This window comes from Periplaneta americana, chromosome 4 (assembly GCF_040183065.1).
Source record: "Periplaneta americana isolate PAMFEO1 chromosome 4, P.americana_PAMFEO1_priV1, whole genome shotgun sequence".
NCBI classification, from domain to species: Eukaryota; Metazoa; Arthropoda; class Insecta; order Blattodea; family Blattidae; genus Periplaneta; species Periplaneta americana.
In genome coordinates this window covers 148,257,352-148,277,854 of record NC_091120.1, presented here as the reverse complement: position 1 = coordinate 148,277,854, position 20,503 = coordinate 148,257,352, and the positions used below count along the sequence as shown (strand labels likewise).

Sequence of the window (20,503 nt, the reverse complement as noted above, 5' to 3'; positions counted from 1 at the left end):
TTCTTGAGTAAGATTAATTCAATCTCTACCATCATATCGCACATCCTTCAAATTCATTTTAATATTATCCTCCCATCTATGTCTCGGCCTCCCCAAAGATCTTTTCCCCTCCGGCCTCCCAACTAACATTCTATATGCATTTTTGGATTTGCCCGACATATCCTCTCAAACATCTGCATTTAATGTTCCTAATTATGTCAGGTGAAAAATACAAAAGTGCAGTTCTGCGTTGTGTAACTTTCTCCATTCTCCTGTAACTTCATCCCTCTTAGCCCCAAATATTTCCCTAACCATCATAGTATCGAATACTCTTAACCTCTGTTCTTCTCTCAAAGTGAGAGTCCAAGTTTCACAACCATGCAGAACAACCGGTAATATAAACGTTTTATAAATTCTAACTTTCAGTTTTTTTGAGAACACACTGGATGACAAAAGCTTCTAAACAAATAATAACTGACATTCCTCATAATTATTTATTCTGCGTTTAATTACCTCTCGAGTGTCGTTTATATTTTGTTAATGTTATTCCAAGACATTTGAATTTTTCCACCTCATTAAACGATAAATTCCAATTTTTATACAGTGGACTCTCCTAAGTTCGACAAAACAGAATTGAAAGTTCAGTCCAATAAGGGTAGTAGTGTGGCAGGTGAAATGAATACAAATTCTTATTGGTTATCCATCAACGAATATAGTACTGTACTTGCATTTCCTGCCCGCCCCGAGACTTGTGTATGCGCTTCTAATACCATAGTAGGTTTAGACAGTTCCGTCTCACAAACGACACAATTCTCAAGTAGAAAAAGGAGAGTTCATTAATTTAAAATCAATTATCAGTATGGATGTCCTAATCAATAAAATATTCTGTTTTCCTTTAACAAAAGTGTTACTACAAGACACAGAACCAATTCCCATTTAAATGTCAAACCCAATTCCTAGTGCCCATATAGTGGCGCGTCTAATTCTCCTATGTAAGCAGTCGAACTATAGGATGTCGCACTTGATTTCTGTCGAACTTAAGAGCTGCCACTGTATATCCATTTCTTACTATGTTCTGGCTATGGGCCATAATCATAAACCTTTTCTTTTCGGTATTTACTTCCAAATATATTTCCTTGCTTGCTTGAAGTAAAATTTCCGTGTTTTTCCATAATAGTAATAAATAATAATAATAATAATAATAATAATAATAATAATAATAATAATAATAATAATAATAATGAGTCAAATCTATGCCATGTTTTCCTGCGAGGCCATAAGTGTTCTTCACTTGCAGTGAGTAATCAGTGTTAATATTTTCTTGTAAGTATTCAGCCTCTACAGTGCATGTTTTCGAACATGGAGCGATACATACATTATACAGACGTGGACAAATTATTAGACTAAATTAATTATATGTGTAACGAAGCTGTATTTATCGGCAGAAATAATGAAGAAAAATGTATTTTGCACAGAAATAATGAACAGAAAATTGAATCTGGAGGTTACTAATATCTTGTGAACATTCCCTTATTCTTTATTAACACGTTGATTTTGTCAGGGATGCTGGAAACCAAAGTTTGACACTTTCTTTGAATACCATCATTTAGCCAGATATCAGACAATGCTAAAATGAGTCCATGTTTTGTTGTAAGCCTCTTTTTGTTCACTTTCTTCTTCAGTATAGATCACAGATTTTTCAGTTTCTTTCTTCTTGCAGGTCATGAGAGAACAGACTGTTGAATATCTTCTGTAGTATATAATTAAAACACCAGTAGTACCAACACAGCAAGACAAAATATACTTAATCATTGGAAAAATATACCAGAAGGTGTAAACAATCATATTTACAACAATAGAGACTCTGTGAATTATACTGATAGTTGATATGACGAATTATATTATATTTGCAATAAAACGTTTTTGTCTAATAATTTGTCCACGTCTGTAATTATACTTTAATTTAAAAATTACCTAGTTCAAAATCATGTGGAACAAGTCTCGCAATCATTGGAACACTTGGGTACAACCTAAGAGTTTCTTTGATGACCATGTTCAAATACTTCATGTCATGTAAATCCTTCGAGGTAGGAGAACGGTCCGATTCGTGGAAAATGTCCTTCAGTTCCTGGTATACTCTATCCTGCAAAACGTGGAATACAGTAGATTTTAAGAAAATTACCTCATACCTTCAAGGAATATAAATATAAGAAAACACATTGAATTCAGTTTCGCCTTTTAATATTACAACATTTTTGGCCCCTTATTGTGAGAGAGAATGAAGGAATGTTATATATAAGGATTTATTCAGCAAAATTATCATAGATGCACTACACTATCAGAATTTTCTCTTAAATCCAATGCAAGTCTACCTGTAAGAAGTATCAGTATATTAGATGAATATTAAAGTGATTAAAGTAGCATGATTTCCCATCCCTGTTGCTGCGATTTGTTTGCATTTGGAGTAATGTGGACGGCGTTTCTGAGACAAGAGTTAAGATTTTATAATGTGCAAGGCTCTGAGAGAATGAGACTGTAAAATTATGGTAAAACTTATTAGTTTAGCTAGTTCTTAATTCCATTGAGTTTAAAATGAAATGTGAAAATATGCCGTTCCATAATACCTATTTTTATTATCTTCTAATTTAAGTTATTCATTATGGGGTCTGCCGCTGTGAAGTAACGGTTAGAATTCCTGACTGTGAAACAAGAGGGGCTCGGGTTCAAATCCTGGTTTAGACAAGTTATCTGGTTGAGGTTATTTCTGGGGTTTTCCCTCAACCTAACAGGTGTAAATATTGTGTAACTTTCGGCGTGACCCTGGACTCCGCTGGTATTGCCGCCTTCAACTCATTCAAACGCTAGATAACCTTAGCAGTTGATGAAACGTCGTCAAAATAACTAACTAAAAATTACTTATTGTGAAATTACTTCTGTTCTAGTAACAACAGTACGAAGACTTGTATTGCGAAGGGAAAATACTGCACACAAAACTGGTGGATAAATCTTACCTGTATTTGTGGATGTAGACCCAGCAGAAAGAGGCAAGCATTAAGTGTGGCAGTTACGGTATCGTGACCCTGCAAAGAAGAACACAGATTCTATAGCTTATTTTGAAAACAAATTCAAAGTAGTTTTTTTTTTCATAACGATTAATTTGTGAAGGGTTCAGAGCAATAATGGGCCAAGCGTCATTTGTTGAAAACGAGAAAGCAAGGGTTAAAGATAAGTGAAAACCATAGTTTAATGAAGATTGACATATCATTTAGTTTTAATGTGTATACTTTATATTACTTGCTATATTTTTCCATTGCATTATGGTGATAACTTCATTTTAACCCTTGTTTTCTACGGTTTTAGTAAATGGCGCTTGGCCCACTATGGTTCTGAATCCTTCTTATACTTAACGTAGTTGGAGAGTATTGATGGTAATTTACCGAAATGTATTTAATGTAGCTAATTAAAAGTTCAGACAACCACCTGAGGAACAAAAACATTTAGAATTTAAAAGATATACAGTATACCTGTAGTTAATACTTCAAAATAACCCATTGCTCGCTGTTAGCAAAATATGGGAAGAAAGGTAAATGACTACAGAATTACGTTTTGAAATGAATAGTTTATAAAAGAAAAAGTGACAAAAGATTTGAGGAAATCCATATGATTGGTGTAACATCTACAGCAATGGGATTTACTAACTAACTTACAAATGGTTTTTAAGGAACCCGGTGGTTCATTGCCGCCTTCACATAAGCCCGCCATCGGTCCCTATCTTGTGTAAGATTAATCCAGTCTCTATCACCATATTCCACCTCCCTCAAATCCATTTTAATATTATCCTCGCATCTACTTCTCGGCCTCCCCAAAGGTCTTTTTCCCTCCGGCCTTCTAGCTAAAACTCTATAAGCATTTCTGGATTCGCCCATACGTGCTACATGCTCTGCCCATCTCAAACGTCTGGATTTAATGTGAATACACTGCGTACAGTTCTGCGTTGTGTAACTTTCACCATTCTCCTGTAACTTCATCCCTCTTAGACCTAAATCTTTTCCTGAAAACCTTATTCTCAAACACTCTTAATTTTTGTTCTTCTCTCAAAGTGAAGGTCCAAGTTTCACAATCATACAGAACAACCGGTAATATAACTATTTTATAAGTTCTAACTTTCAGATTTTATGACAGCATACTGGATGACAAAAATATCAATGGGATTAGGATAAATGAATACAATTTGCTGTAAGGTTAAATTGTTTCTAATAAGTAGATGCAACAAATAAGCTATGAATAACAGTGCTGTAATAATAATAATAATAATAATAATAATAATAATAATAATAATAATAATAATAATAATGCTATGGTCAATGCTGTGACTCAACACTGTAACGCACTGGAACTAAATAAATAAATACATAAATAAATAAATAAATAAATAAAAAATGGATTAATGCAATGAAACAGTGTACTACAGTGCGTCTGGAGATAGAGTGGACTTTCTGGTTGTTTACATGTAAATCTGAGAGTAGGTGCGGCAACTCTCGCCCAGTCCAAGGTCGCCGCGGTCCACTCTATCTCTGGACGCACTGTAATAAAAGAGTAAGAGTATCGCTGTTTTTGTGCCGCATACAATTACGAATTAGCTGCTATAAAAGAACATGAGAATATCCAGTAAATGCTTTATGATTTTTTATCCATGTGAGTAATGCAAAACCATGTCACCAATATATAAGCACTTTTTTTAAAATAAATTAGAACAACGTTTTGTGTGCTCAGCTTGAAAGAAATGGTCATCCATAGCTGATACCGGCGAGCAACAATGAATGGATGTGATTGTAAAAATGTCGGTCAGCCCTAAAACTTCAGTGCGTTATGAGTCTCGAGAGAATGGTGGGAGTGGATTATTAGTAAAGAATCTTTTCTCATAATATTGAAATCAGCACGTTTCCACGCCTACAAATTGCAACATGCTACACACAATGAAAGAAAATGGTCCGCCGAAGAGGCGAGACTGCATAATGATGTATTTGCGTATTCACCAATCGCAATCCTTCCTTCTGCATGTTTCGTTCATTGATATATGTCTATCCTCAAATATAAAATTTACGATATTGATTCAAAGAAAAACCAAGATAAATAGGTGAATCTAATAGAACTAGTGCCCAAAAAGTAGTGGTGCGATGTGGAATATTGGACGATACAATTCTGGGACCAATTTTTTTTTATGAACATGAGAACCAGAACACGTCTGGCTTATTATTGACAGCATTTAAATGTGTAATTCATAAATAATTTGCATATGGTTTCAGTTAGATGGGGCCAAACACATTATGCTATGACAGTTCGTGAGAAATTAAATAACATGAATGGTGTGCACCTGATTGGATAAGGTAAACACAGTCATGGCCTCGACGTTCACCAGAGCTCATTTCTAGATTTTTAGCGTGAAACATTGATGTAGGCTACTTGATAATCGAGAAATCTGGTGACATTATTGTTAATGCAGTAACGTCATTAATTGCAGTACAAAATGGAGACTGGATACTGGGAAAAAAGTAGTTTTGAATCAAGCCAGCAATTACAAAACATAAAGGGAAACAAATGTGACGTCATATTATTAAAGTACGGTATTATTCTAAAGTATTTAACTGTGATATTAATTTAAGAATGTATTAAATTCTCTGTAACGACTTGTTATTCATTACAATAATTTCAAATAACTCTTTGGCGTCATGTTGTTTAGTCAACTGTCCGAAGACAGGTCTGAACCTCACACGTAATTCCAACAAGGCACCACTTATGAGGCAGCTAGGCCAGGAGACAATGGGGTAGGGGGCCAGTTCCTTTCCCCCTCCCTAGCATACACCACCGATTATTTAGCTACAGTACACTAATCAGATTGATATCTCAAAATTGTTTCGACTCTCAATTTCCTTGCTGACTCTGACACGGACTGTGGAAGTAATCATGAAGTAATTTACAATAAAGCTCCACTTGGATAATCTGTATGCAGGTAGTATAAAGACAGTAATGAAAAGAAATGTCGATCTAGCTATGTTTACCTGAGAGCAATGCAATGTCACAGTATTGTCTTCTACGATATTTCACGATATAATGTCGTTACTAACAAATTTGTTTCAAAGAAAATAATTTGTAATGCTTGCAATTGTAAATTAAAAATAAAATTTTTTCTCATTTCTAAGTAACTTTTATACAACTTGTAGGCAACGTGTAATTAAAAAATTCAAATCCGTATCGTAATCAATAGAACATCGATATCGTTAAAATGAAGGACTGCTGTGGTTTGGAATTCGTCTTTCGTATCTGCATATTTATTAAAACTCTTGGTACTCACCGAAGCTCTTACTTTTTAACTCACCTCAAACATAAAAGTGTCAACCTCTTCCTGTATATCTTGGTCTGTCAACGTCTCACCATTCTCCGCTGCTTCCAGCAACATATCCAAGAATGCTACACGCCTCTTTTGCCCTGAAGAATACAATTATGTACATAAAAACTAATCGAACTTAAATCTTCACACCAATAACCACACTATCTTATTTCCATGTTTACAGCAAATGTTTTAAAAGCCATCCTTCTATACAAATGGAAGGAGTCGTATGATAATCCTTATATAGGACGAATCCTTAGGATAATATGAATGAAAATGTGATCTACATTTTCGTCCCTTTATATTTACATTTCTCAGAAATAATTATTTTACACGAGAATACAATTTTTTTCCTTTATCTTTTAAAAAGATTAAGAATACATATTTTATTAACATTTTTGTTAGAGTTCTCAGTTCCAATAGATACTTTGCAAAACTTCAAATTCTTAATAAATCATTTTAAGTAGGCTAAGGGATGCTTGGTAACGCTCTTACCGAAATGTAGATGCGTAAAAATTGTTCTTTAAACAATTGAACCTAAGTCTGTTCTTTCTGCTAATGGGTTGGGATTAAGAACTGCATCCCCTGCTGTGGTTATTTATTTTGAACTTGGCCCACTAATTGAGGCGCTGACATGGGAAAGGTAGTAACTGCCAAAAACAAAATTTTTCAGGGGAAGCAAAAAACAAATGTATGAACATTTTCTCACTTATATTATTACAGAAACTGCTTTAGCCTAAATGAAAGGCATACACTCATGTTTTTTGTTACATATGAAATTTGAAAAGTCTGGCACAGATTTATCTGTGAAATCCTATTTTATGAAAATACAACATTGAAATCACTCCTTAGCCAAACTGAGAATTAACGTTATTTATACATTAAGCACAAATTTTTCGGTAAAATGCATGATATTTTTCATCGAGGAAGTCTGACATATATAACAAGTCTCTCTTTTTGGCATCAGGGACGACTGGTCTTCTTTCAAGGCGTTGCAAGCACAGCAAGTTAGTGATTGACGTTAATGACTGTCCTTTCTTAAAAATCCTGTGCTCTGTCCACATTTGAAGGTCATTAAATGACTGGCTTGTTTTTATTAGAGGAAAATCGGCTCTTGAGAGTCTAATCCAGTTGAGGGTGCTGATTTTGATAGGAGTTGTATTCAAAAACTTGTCACATTCTGCAGGGAAGTCGAAGAAATCCTCATCCTTCATAATTATTACATTATGAGGCCTTACCTCTTCTGAAACCATGGTCTTGCATCTTTTTTTTCTTTTCTCTATGATGCCAAATTCCCTATCACATGGCATGTAGGAATGTTCTGAAACCAGGAATTTCAAGTCCACTGAATCAAAATGTTTCTTGGCAATAATGTAAATCAGGACCATTAGAATCATCCGTTTCTTATTCTGCCCTCCACAGTTATCAGCCCATATTTGTCTAGATACACTCTGATGTTGTAAAAGGAGTTACTACCTTCTGCGCGCCATCAGCTGTGCACATACAACTTACAACATCTGGTGACTACGTTTCCAACTTCTTTTCATTACATACGGACATACTACCTTCTCTGTGCCATTGGCATGGCCATTTACTACCTTCTCAATGAAAAACCTAAAAATTTGAATTTTTGGCAGTTACGACCTTTCCCATGTCAATGCCTCAATTAATGAGTGACTATTTTTTGTAACGTGCAGCAACTGAGATGTTCTTAACTTGGGTATTGTGTTCTAAAGGAGCAGTGAATTTTAATTGTTCATTAAATTTTACTGCTCTTTCGCTAAAAATAAAAGAATAACTTTTTTCGTTGCTCGAATTAAATGCAGCATTAGAGTGACATTAGGCAAATTTTTAATTTGAAATGGATTTTTTAAACCTGCTTTCGAACTAATTTCGTTATGGTATTTCTTTACACAACATTTTGTTCTTATATTTAACACCATAGATGTAATTAACTACCTATAAATGTAAAGTAAGTTACTAAAAACCACGTAAAATGAAATACGGTAGTTACCAAAGTCAGTCGTGAAACAGAGCTTATTTTGACAATGGTTACGTAACCGATCTCACTGCTGCGAAGGATTGTTTCCATGCGTTGGTAAGTGCTATTAAATTTACTGCTGTATTTAAATTGTTGTATGAACAGAATCAATTTACCTCTAAATGGAAAGAAATAACTAAAAATGGCAAAGAAAATTTATGTTTCTTTCATCCTAAGGATTTACTCTGTGAAGTTACTGTCATTGAACATCTTTTATTCTGTATACAAGCACAATAGTGCCAGTTTCACTATATTGCTGATTTCGAAGAAGGTAGATAAGCAACAAAAGTTTTGGTAACTAGCGGGGTGTAATTAGAGTCTATGAAACTCAAAATACTGTAGGTGCTGAAGTGAAGTATGGTTATGCTGGATATATAAAGAAAATTCAAATTTAATTGATAAAGTCACAAGCATTTTCAGCCGGCTGGCTTTTCGAGGCCAGAATTCGAAATTAATTTCCTCACAGAATGGTTTAATATTCGCCTTGTATGTAGTCTTTTTTTCAAGCCGACGAGTGGCTGAAAAGATAATTCTGGAGTCCTGAAAATCAATGGGGGTTCGAGATCTAATTACTACACACAGTTTCTGGAATCTGTGACGTAAATCGACGCATTTGGGTAGAGCCTACGAGAAGCGAATGGGAGTGTATTGCGGGCTGCATCGGCTCACGGTCGCTAAGGCGTAAGATGCGCGTGACAAAGTGATAGGTAGGGTGGCATTTCAGACGCTCGTCTTCAATCAATGCTTTCCCCAGAGCGGTCATTGGACTGACCTCCTTCACTCACCACTTGCGCAAAAGACTTGTTTCGGTTCCTATACTCTACAGATTCCAGAAACGGAGTATGGTTGGCTGCAGTTAGTTTGTATCTAAAAAATGTTACATCCTATAAACTGTCTTTAAACAATTCCACAGATATGTACAAGGCCAGATGTTATTTCAGTTACTTCAACAAATAGAACTCCGGATAATAACGTAAAATATAGTACTACCGTTCTTCAAAAGGAATTCCATTCCACATTCTTTGCTATGAGCTATGCTGTTTGAAATTGGAAATGTTCATTATAAGGTATTTTTCCACTGTAAATATTGGTAATGCCGAAAGCCTCTCTTGTTCTGCGGAATTTCTGACAGAATTTTTCGTTTTCAATCTAGAATTTTTCTAATGCAGTTTTAAAGAAAGGTTAATAGCATTGGATGTAGACAGTCCAGTTTCCTCTCATTCCGTATTTTTTTCCCGTTTTGATTCGGTGTCAGCATTAATGACTAGGTATAGATAATGACTAAGAACAAGATCCAACATGAAAAACGTGGGGGAACCAGGCGCAAGAGCTAAAGTGTAAATGGGGGAGGTCATGCTGCTAGACTGCAACAGGATAGATTGAGATACACTACAACAGTGTGGGATGTTCGAATTGGGAAAATGAGAGGTCGTCGGAAATGTGGATGGGAGGATGACTTCCAGACAGCAGCCGGAGCAGACTGGACAAGGATCGCCAGTGACAGAGTGCAGTGAAAAACTGTAGGGAGGGAGATAGCAAGACTTAGTGGCAAGATAGTATGACGGAAATGTGAACTAGGATGCAAACATGCACGGATTCGGCATGAAATTACCTGCCAATTGCCTTAAAGTTGGGGAAACTATCCAACATGTCGCAAACAGATCATCGGTTGAAACAGGAAATTAACCGACTCTGAGTGTAGCCTCAACATTTGAGTCCATTTCGTTACTCTCTGAGCTACACAGTAGTCACCGTTAGAAAAGAAGTAGAGGAATTGTATAATCCTGGAAATAGTGATGGTGATGATGAGAATTGCTGGGAAGCAATTTCATCCAACCATAATTGGATGACTAATTTTTGTGATTAATTACTTCGTTTGTCGTTAAAGGAAAACATGAATATTAATTGCTTTAATTACCGTAATACGTGTCGTCGTCTGTTGAAATCTTCTGAACTCTATATTCCCGCTGCTCCTTACGCTCTTTTATCACCTGGAAGAATAAAATATTTTCATATTATATACTTACAAACACAATATTTATATTGAATGATTTTATTATCCTAATTTCTTTATATTAAAAAAGATTTTCAATATATACAGAGTAATTCACGAGGATTTACCGTCACATACGGATCTTATTTCCGAAGACATTCTGAGCAAAGAATCTAATATAAACATTTGTCCTAATCTCAGTATTTTCAGAATTACACTAATTTGAAATTGTTTATCTTGTTGTTGTTTTCTAATGCCAGGCGTTTGACAATAAAGTCATTTGACCTCTTGCACTCCAATATTTTTCAAAGATATTATCATGACCAGCCAATGAAGCACAGATTTTGAGGTGTTCCGAATCCATTTCTTGGTTTGAGTTGCACAATGGGCAGTTAGGGGAATGATATATTCCAATTCTATGCAGGTGTTTAGCCAAACCATCATGGCCTGTTGCCAATCTAATGCAGCTACAGACGATTTTCGTGGTAAATCGGGAATTAACTGTGGATTTTGATGCAGAGAGTTCCATTTTTTCCCTTGGGATTGTGTTATCAAATTTTGTTTGTTGAAGTCTAAGTATGTAGATTTAATGAATCTCTTCACAGAGTAATACGTAGATTTAGTAACAGGTCTGTAAGAAGCAGTGCTGCCCTTCTTTGCTAAAGCATCCTCATTCTCGTTTCCCAGGATTCCACAATGGGATGGTATCCATTGGAATACAATTCTTTTATTGAGTGATATTAATTGAGAGAGCATTTTAGTTATTTCTGCTGTTTGAGATGAAGGTGTGTGTTTAGAGACGATTGATAGAATAGCTGCTTTGGAGTCTGACAATATAACTGCATTCCTAAATTTATTGATGTGGCATAGAAGATTCCTGAGACATTCACTTATTGCAATGATTTCACCATCAAAACTTGTTGTTCCATATCCAAGTGATCTATAAAGTGAGAAGAGACAGCACGTAACACCTGCACCGGCACCTTGTTCTCTGGAGATCAAGGATCAGTCGGTGTATAAATGAAGCCATGAGATTGTTTATAAAATACCATTATTCTTGAGTTTTAACGGTAAAAGAATATTACAGATAAAGAATGAACTACTCAAGAGTATCATTTATTTAATTACCTAGTATTCTGCAGTTAAAAATGTATTGTTAATACCATAGTTGCTTCGTAAAGAATTGAATCTTTTCGAGCAACAACAAATAATAAAGATCTGTTAGTAACATGTTATTCAAAGTTTGAGACTCTTGTTTTTCAAATGAGGTATATCGTTGAGATAAGTATGTATACTTCCTCCTTATATGGCTATTGGTTAACTATGATGTGCGATATGTAAATATTTGTCTTATGTGTGTCACGGGTTTAGAACTTAAAATGTAGTTAATTAATTCATAATTTTTATGTTTGGAATTTAAAGTCATAATGTGTACCATTTTATAAGATCTTCATTATTTAACTTCACTTTCAAACCGCTGACGCGGGTAGGAGGTTTATTCTATGACAACGTTTTAATTACTTTAGTTTAACAGCGACCTCTAGAGTTAATGATGAGCAAATAAATTTGGAGTTGAAAGATTTTCATTATAATCTTCTTGTGTTGTATTACAATTTCATAAAACTTGGCAGTATACGCACTGGCTGTGCGATAGTTTACCAATGCGTTTATCACCTGGCATTTATTGTCTAATATCCTGGCTATATGATGGGGAATACAACTCTCGAATATCTATGAATACCGAGATTTAGCTGTTCATTTTTTCATTCACTGATCATGTAATTGGATGATAGCAGGGCCAATTTCAAGACACTGTTTCTGGGGAAAAAAACTACGTAAAAATTATCTTCCAAGGAAACGCAATATACAAATTAAGTAACAATGATGAGGAAACCTCATAAAATGTGAAACTTTAGTTTGTAGGAGACAAAACTTGCTGGAATTAATAAAGATTGACTGCAGATACTATCTGAAGTTTTCTGAAATTTGTTATGTGGGTTGCCAAGAAATTAATATTCCAAATATTTTTCTCTGCCGACACAATGTGTTAAGAATACGAATTTTGTAGGTACTAATTAATTGAAGTTTCTTGCGCATGTGCGAAGCTTCTGCAACAATTAAAAATTTTGTCTATTAGTGATGCTCGTTATAAACAACGCGGTGTAAAAGAATTTCTTCATACAGACGAAAAAAAAAAACAGTGGTGAATATTCAAAATCATTTGTCTGAAGTCCATGGAAGTTCTGCAGTTGACCGTTGGTCGCTAGGCAAGTAAAGTGGCTTCTCCAGAAAGAGGATGACAGAGTCCAATGATCTGTCGCTGTCTGGGGGACCAGCCAAGGCTGTTAGCTCTGACATGCAGCAGTATGCTGATGCTGTCATTGCATTATAATGAACGAAGATTTCTTACTGTATTCTAGAGCCTACATCCTACTTATTTAAATCCAATAAATCTCGGCGAATATTATAAAAATATATCTTACCTTCCTAGTAAAGCCATGTATAATTTTGAGGCTCTCAGCTTGAAGTTTTCCCCACTTGGTGTGATTGAAAATTATTTCAGGCAGCAGATATGGCTTTGCAACCCTTTGCGTGAAAATTTCTTTCATACTGAAACATTTGAAGTAACATGAAAATTTTACATTTTTCCACTTGTAATAATAACATACAGATGTTAATAATGGAGTTCAACAAGGTTGTCCACTATCACCAACTTTATTCAAATTTATATAGATGAAATTATTTTAAAATGGAACCAAATCTACACATCAGGAATCAAAATAACCAGTGCTCTAACATTAAATACCTTACTCTTTGCCGATGATCAAGTCATAATTTCCAATTCAGAGGATAATTGACAAAGAGGATTATATACTTTAAATAAAATAATAAAATATTATGGGATGGAAATTTTAGCACAAAAATCAAAAGTAATGGCATTTTTAGGACAAGAGCCAGTCAGAAGTAAGATAATACACAATAAACAATGCCTCGAACAAGTACAAAATTTCAACTATGTGAGTTGTGAAATATCTTATCAAAATGAAAAGGATGTGAATAAGAAAATTACAAAATTTACACAAATTCTAGGAATAATAAACAATACATTAACAGCTAAATTAATACGAAAATCTACAAGAATCAAAATATATAATACACTAGCATTACCCTCCCTTTTATGCGAAAGCGAGATTTGGACATAAAAGAAAAAAGACATGGACAGAATTAAAGCAACGGAAATGAAATTTTTCAGGAGGACAGCAGGATATACACTTTTAGACCGAAAAAGGAATGAAGAAAATTTTAGAACAATTAGAAGTAAATTCACTAGAAAAAAAATCAACAGATACAAATTAAATTGGCTAGATCATGTAAGAAGAATGGAAAATTCAAGAATCCCAAAAATTATGATGCAGTATAAACCTAGAGGACATCGTCGACCAGGAAGACCTTTTAGAAGACTGCTAGATGGGGCCGAAACAGGTGAAGGATGATGATGATGATATAAGGGGTATCAGTGCCATTATTTTAACTGTTGATTATTCATGTCATAAGAGACAAAAATGTTCTCACAATTTTTTTCTAATTGCGATATTTGACTAATTATTAAATTTTACAATATTAGGCGTTTGGCAACGTTGTTGGATGGGGAGGAGAGAGTTTACAGGTACACAGTAAAGCTGAAGCGGGGACAAACATCTACCGGTACAAAACAGATGATCTATTCCAATGCAGGGAAAGACCAGGATAACTGTTGTTTACATAAAACGAGCAGCAAATACAAAATTTCAATCTAATTAATAGAACACTATGGCAAATTTCCATTTTATTTAACAATATTGCTCCATTTTTTGTACATCTAAAATAAGCAATAATTGTTTACTGCCACAAAATCACATAACGTTTTTTACTACTACGAAATTTTTATCTGTCCCGCTTCCGTAAAGTAATTGCATTTTTAAAGAAATTTAAAGTTTGCAGTTTGTCATATTGTAGGACATGACAATTGACGAAAAATAATTTCTTACAGATAAATCATTCGTAAGTGATTGTCAAAGTTCAGTTAATTTTCGTATCAATACGAACTCGTTAAATTACACTTGAAAATTGAACATACCGATTTTTATCATATTTTCCATGTGTGAACCGTGGTTGAGATCCACGATTTTATAAAACTGGGTAAGAGAATCCCAGTGTCTAATAATCGTTGAGAAACTGCTACAAAAGTTCGTCGATTAGGTAACCTTCTTTGCAGAAAATGTTGACGGTACATCCTTCTTGCCGCACTTGAATTACGACGACTTTCTCCATAAATTATTAACATATCATGATATTCCTGAACTGTGAATGACAGTGTAAGTTGTTTATTGAATACCTTACTGAACTGCCATCCGCTCGGCAGAAGACCTATGGACAGGGAGCTTGAACTCAGCTTATCTGTACATCTGTGCAGAGTACGTCAGCTGCATGAATCCGGCCGAACATGTTGCCACGTCTCTCACGACAGAATATTAACAAATTTAAGCATGCATTATTATTTAATTTCACGAAAGTGATAGAAGACACAAATGTTTATTTAAACTATTATTAATTCCTTGCTATATGTACCTACTGACGAAATTGTTTTCGTAATTTTACTAACGATATATTAAGCAGCATAACGCAAATAAAATAAGGAAAGAAATATTTTTTACTGTGAAACTACAAAGTTTTGGACCCTATGTTGCATGAACATTTTTGATCTTGTAGACCGTCCCCGACTGTGAAAAGGTCGGCACTTATACCCCTTACACTGTACATATCGGTTTTAGCCTGAATTTGGTTTTCTTGTGAAAAATGTGCTTTATATTAATATTAAAAATCACAGACATTTTATTTATCATATTACATAAATAAATTAACTAAGGTAAATAGTTCTAGAATGACTACATTACAAAAACAGCATTTCATTGTATGCAGTCACAGAATTCGACGCAATAGTAAGCATTGTTAGATTTAAATGTGGAGCAAATATATATGCCTCATATTTGCGCATCTGCATATTTCTTGTTCGACAACCGCTGTAGTAAGTTATTATGACATTTATTCCTGCCAGAAAAATGGGCACACGACAAATTCATATGTGTGATTGATGTATCTGTGTAAAAGAAACATCGCTGTCGTCTACTGTCATAAGGCCAATTCTTGCACTTAACCGTCTACCTACCAGAACTTTCCCTATAGTATCGAGCTCTTGAACTTTTATTAACATTACCTAAATAAAACAATAATAACAAAATAGCTCACTTTGTTCAGAACCTAAAATATTCATATAAATTAACAATATTATTCAAACTTTTCACGACTGTATACAGTTCCATAGAATAATATGCGCAGTAGCGGCTGGTGGCCAAAATAATGAGTGTGCTACAATCTCTATATCGGCCTACTGTATATACTTATACGTATTTATCTTAATTTGAGACTCGCTTAGTGAAGAAATATCAAGTCCATACGACGTTCCTTCCTACTGCAGAACTTGTCAATTACCCTGGTGTTAAACCCCTTCATCTTGGACATCATACTCTTTTTTTTTTTTGACAGTATGCAAGAGCAGTGAGACGATCCTGAGACATAGTGTTCCTTATAAATGTTTTTATGCGTTTCAAGCAAGAAAAATATCTTTCTGGCAAAGCAGTGGTCACTGGTGATGTAACCAAAATATTTAACAACTTCTTTACTCTACACAATGGATCCTGTAAATTGTTGGAGGCTATATATTGTCACAATTGAAGAGCTCCAACTATATTTCGGAAGTCGGGTCTTCCGTATAGAACTCCAAGTTGTGTCTTTAACACTCTTTTGTTCAGTATCGGTAGCCTACAGTATAGCTGTTAACAGTAACTTCAAGTTCGCCTTCAGAAAAATTATGCGAAAAATTGTCAAAAAATTTCCTCTTTAACAATTTTGTTGCGTCTAGATATCTTAAAGACTGGAAACGGGAGTAGCTTCCTGAATTATACGGTCACATATTTCATTGGCTTCAATTTTCAGGGATCCCATTTTTTTTTCTGGCTGATTCAGGAGGAACCTCAAATAAACAGGCAGATGGCAGCAGCAGTCAGACACTTGAATTACCATATACATTGTAAATAGTTCAGAGTTTTTCCACAAACAAGCTTTCTTTCGTTACGCTTTACTTTTGCAATCTCCAAACTGTGTCGTGCTGAAGCTGACTACAGCATTTTCCCACGTAAAAATAGCCAATCAGAGCAGTGATTTCAGCTTTGCACATGCGCATAATTGTCTGCAGTTACATGTGGAGTTCTGAGTAGCACAACGATCCCCCTGAGGCACCAAAGAGCGAAGAGCGAAGACTAAACAGTTTATAACGTGTCATGAACATAACCACGGTAAATTGCGTATCGTCTGTAGCGTCGGGAACTGGGCGAGGCGCGGGTAGCATCTGTACTCCTCGCTGTACTCAACTGGAATCAACAGTTTCGGTACAAACGTCCTACCTATGATAATAACATCCTGAAACTTTCTCTTTCTCTTTCTAATAAAAACTAAAACATTTATGGAATACGTAAAAAATATGGATTATATCCAGGAATATAAAATACTTACTTGTACACAGCTTTAATATAATCTGAATCATTAAATTTCTGGGCATATACAGATGTCCCCATGGCTGATTCTGTGAATAAGCGAAAATTAAATATGTTCATAAATAGTAATAACAAAGTCCAAAAAAGGAACAATTTATTCTTCATAATAGACTTTTAGTAATTTAGGAGAATATACCCATGCATACATAATATATAGTATATTAGGCTAATTATTAATATTACAAGAAATATAAATTGGCTCAAGTTATTTGGACTGTTAAACATCATCTTTCAGTGAAACGTGAGACAGGTTTATTCGGAAAAATTGCTGTTATATGCACAACTGTAGAGGAATTATAGGCCTAATGATGACATCACGAGACGAAATTTCCAAATTTTGTAAGTCAAAATAATGTGCGAGATCCATTTTATTTCCACGAATATCGCAATAACCTTAGTCATAACAGAACAATAGCTTTACGGTTTACAAATTAGTGCTTCTCAATAATAAATTGAAAGACACTCTAATTGAAATTACATTTTTTCTTCAAAATTTTAGGTTGAAATTTAGTGTATTACATTTAATAGGAAACGAATAATTTGCCAGATCTAAGAAACCTGTCACATAGCCTACCTTTACATTTTAATTTTCATGTATTTCGCAATATTCTCGTTCATCATGCACCGTTGAATTTATGGTTCACAATTCATTTTCCTCAGCTGCGATTCGAAAGTCAGATAGATTTCCACATATTGAAATAAAAGTTTTTTTTTTTTCCATGTAATAGGAAACTTCGCAGTTTTAATACAAACGCCAAAAACAAAGGGCCAAATATTTAAAATCATTTACATTTTTCACGATTGATTTAGATGGATACAACTCATACTATTAAATAGACTACGGTAATTCACTACAAATTGGCAGATATAGCTGTTCTTATAAATAATGAATATGTGGTTTTGGTTGTAAAGTAATCCAATCTAAATTAATTACTTACCAAGAGAGCAAAACAAACTATTAAAATATAACCAATCTACAGACCTCAGATTATACGGATATCTCTGCCGGTCAGTGGCCGTTAAATTTCAAGTAGCTTATTTTACAACGTGGGCGTCAGCGTATTGAAGAGCATTACAACTTTCCTCCCCTCGACTCACCTCACCGCTGCAAATGTGACGTAGCACAGAGGCAGAGATAAAATACAAGATCTGTACTATGGGCGTTCGACCACGAGTATAGAGTGGTACCATGGTGTGTCTAACCTGTTAGTATTATTACTAAGTATCGACTGAAAAATATCTTAACTTCATTTCTGAATTATTCGTGTCGAGAATAAATAAATAAATAAATAAATTAATTAATTAAATAAATAAAAAAATGTCATTTCTTTATAGAAAAGTACACATATTGTTAAAAATTAATTCCTTTTATTCTCTAATTTTATAGCAACTCTATGGGCCTATATAAGTTAAAATTTCACAGAATATTAAATGCATTCATAAATATATCATGTAAAACTTTCTTCCGGTCAGTTTTTTTAATAGTAGAAAATTGTTTCAAAATACCTACTATATCTCCGTTTATCTGCAGTCTATTTTTGTGTTAGTTCTTTAGACATATTTCTGTAGGTATTTTAAGTCTTCTTTTTCTGAGAAACATATTCAATTGAAGAAATATTTAATAAATTTTGTTTAATTACTCTGGCAATTTTTCGGAGAACACATTATCCGTAACATAGATCGTAACACCATCTTAAGCGAGAAAACATAATATTACGAAAATAATTGCTGGATATAAATCGTAATATATAATTATTACATTTTAAAAATAAACTTCTAATTTTGGAGAGAATGTAACGATAGCCTACTACATGTACATAAATACAGTAAGAATTGGCTGGTAGATGAAGAATAAGAAAGAAAAATCTAGCAATACTAGTCAACGAATGTTAAACCTTCTTGTCACATGAATAAACTTTGATAATTAGTTAATTAGGGCGGCCGGGTAGCTAAGTTGGTAGAGCAGCTGGCTACGGACTGGAAGGTCCGGGGTTCGATCCCAGGTGGTGACAGGTTTTTTTCTCGTTGCCAAACTTTCAGAACGGCCCCGAGGTTCACTCAGCGTCCTATAAAGTTGAGTACCGGGTCTTTCCCGGGGGTAAAAGACGGTCAGAGCGTGGTGCCGACCACACCACCTCATTCTAGCGCCGAGGTCATGGAAAGCATGGGGCTCTACCTCCATGCCCACCAAGTGCCTTCATGGCATGTTACGGGGATACCAAAAAAAATTAGTTAATTAGAAAATTAGCAAGAAAACTACGCAAAATAAGACATTAATTTACGGCCACAATTATTTAATGAATTTCATTCTTTTTTCATTTTACATTAATATTTGAAAGTTTTCATTCTTTTTTCATTTTACATCATTATTTTAAAGTGTTATGGTTAAATTTATGACAGAAGAATATTTTCAACATTAGTAGTAGGCTAATAGTAATAGTAGCAGTAGCAGCAATAGCAGTGCGTCGGCGGCAGTGGTAGCGGTAGTTGTGGTAGTAGTGGAGAGTGATGGTAGTTTATCGTATTGATAGAAGTAAACATAATAATATCACTATAGAGAAAAATGCACCATAAAAGTCAGTAAAAGTGTGAATACATCCTATTTTATATTAAAAATAGCACCAGTTTAGTTGAGAACGGTAACAATTCCTTATATCGTCTTTCCTGAATTTACTAATTTTACCTTATAATCTCTCTTCTAAGACTTCCGAGTGTGTCGTGTCAATTATTATTAAAAGTAAGAAAACGTGTGATGTAACTTAAAACACTTACCACATATAATGTCCAGACTGCAGGCAGATATATAAGGATAAACGTCGAAGACCTCTCGTCCAACTTCTTTCCTCAATCTATTTACTAGAATATCACAGCATTCTGCAAACATTGGGATGAAGTTTTCCAAAATTTTGAAGTGAAAAGATGGTGTGATAATCTTCCTTCGTGAGTGCCATTTCTGCCCTGTGGATATCAGACGTATAATAATTATTCATTGAGAAAATTTCTAATACTTAATATTCTTTTGTTAAAAATTAATAAATTATATACAGGGTCCGGGAATTAACGTTTCCCATTTTCAAAATACCGTAACTGATTTGCTTGAAGAAATTACAAATCATGGATACTGTTATGCACGTTATAGTCTTGGATTTACAGATTATTACCTCATTTTTTTAAATTACGTCCTTAACTCAGATAAACGTTATGTGTGCCTCGAAGATAATATGTACTTTCTCGTGCCTTACTTTCCTAAAATAAAAAAATTCAGTGCATTTATCATGCGCTTTACTTTGTTAAGCTGTTATTAGATGAATATAACTAAAAGATATAATGCAATAAGCAGTGTAATACTAAGATTCTCTTTGTTTACTTGGATAAAAATGAAACTCGTTCTTCGTAGTCAAAATAGTAAGAAAGTTAATCTAATTTATGCATCATGTGGTTCAAATAGACTG

General features: G+C 34.4%; 1 protein-coding gene across 2 annotated transcripts in view; it reads right to left on the bottom strand.

The window, feature by feature from the left end:
• LOC138698302 (cytochrome P450 4C1-like) overlaps positions 1 to 20,503 on the bottom strand; it is a 42,110-nt gene that overhangs the window by 2,975 nt on the left and 18,632 nt on the right. For both annotated transcript variants that reach the window (XM_069824116.1, XM_069824117.1), the window contains exons 5-11: positions 19,824 to 20,009; positions 17,011 to 17,080; positions 12,885 to 13,011; positions 10,327 to 10,399; positions 6,356 to 6,465; positions 2,991 to 3,059; positions 1,954 to 2,122 (exon numbers count right to left, since the gene is read on the bottom strand). In XM_069824116.1, the coding sequence (XP_069680217.1) occupies positions 1,954 to 2,122; positions 2,991 to 3,059; positions 6,356 to 6,465; positions 10,327 to 10,399; positions 12,885 to 13,011; positions 17,011 to 17,080; positions 19,824 to 20,009 (804 nt within the window). The remainder of the gene's footprint in view (positions 1 to 1,953; positions 2,123 to 2,990; positions 3,060 to 6,355; positions 6,466 to 10,326; positions 10,400 to 12,884; positions 13,012 to 17,010; positions 17,081 to 19,823; positions 20,010 to 20,503) is intronic.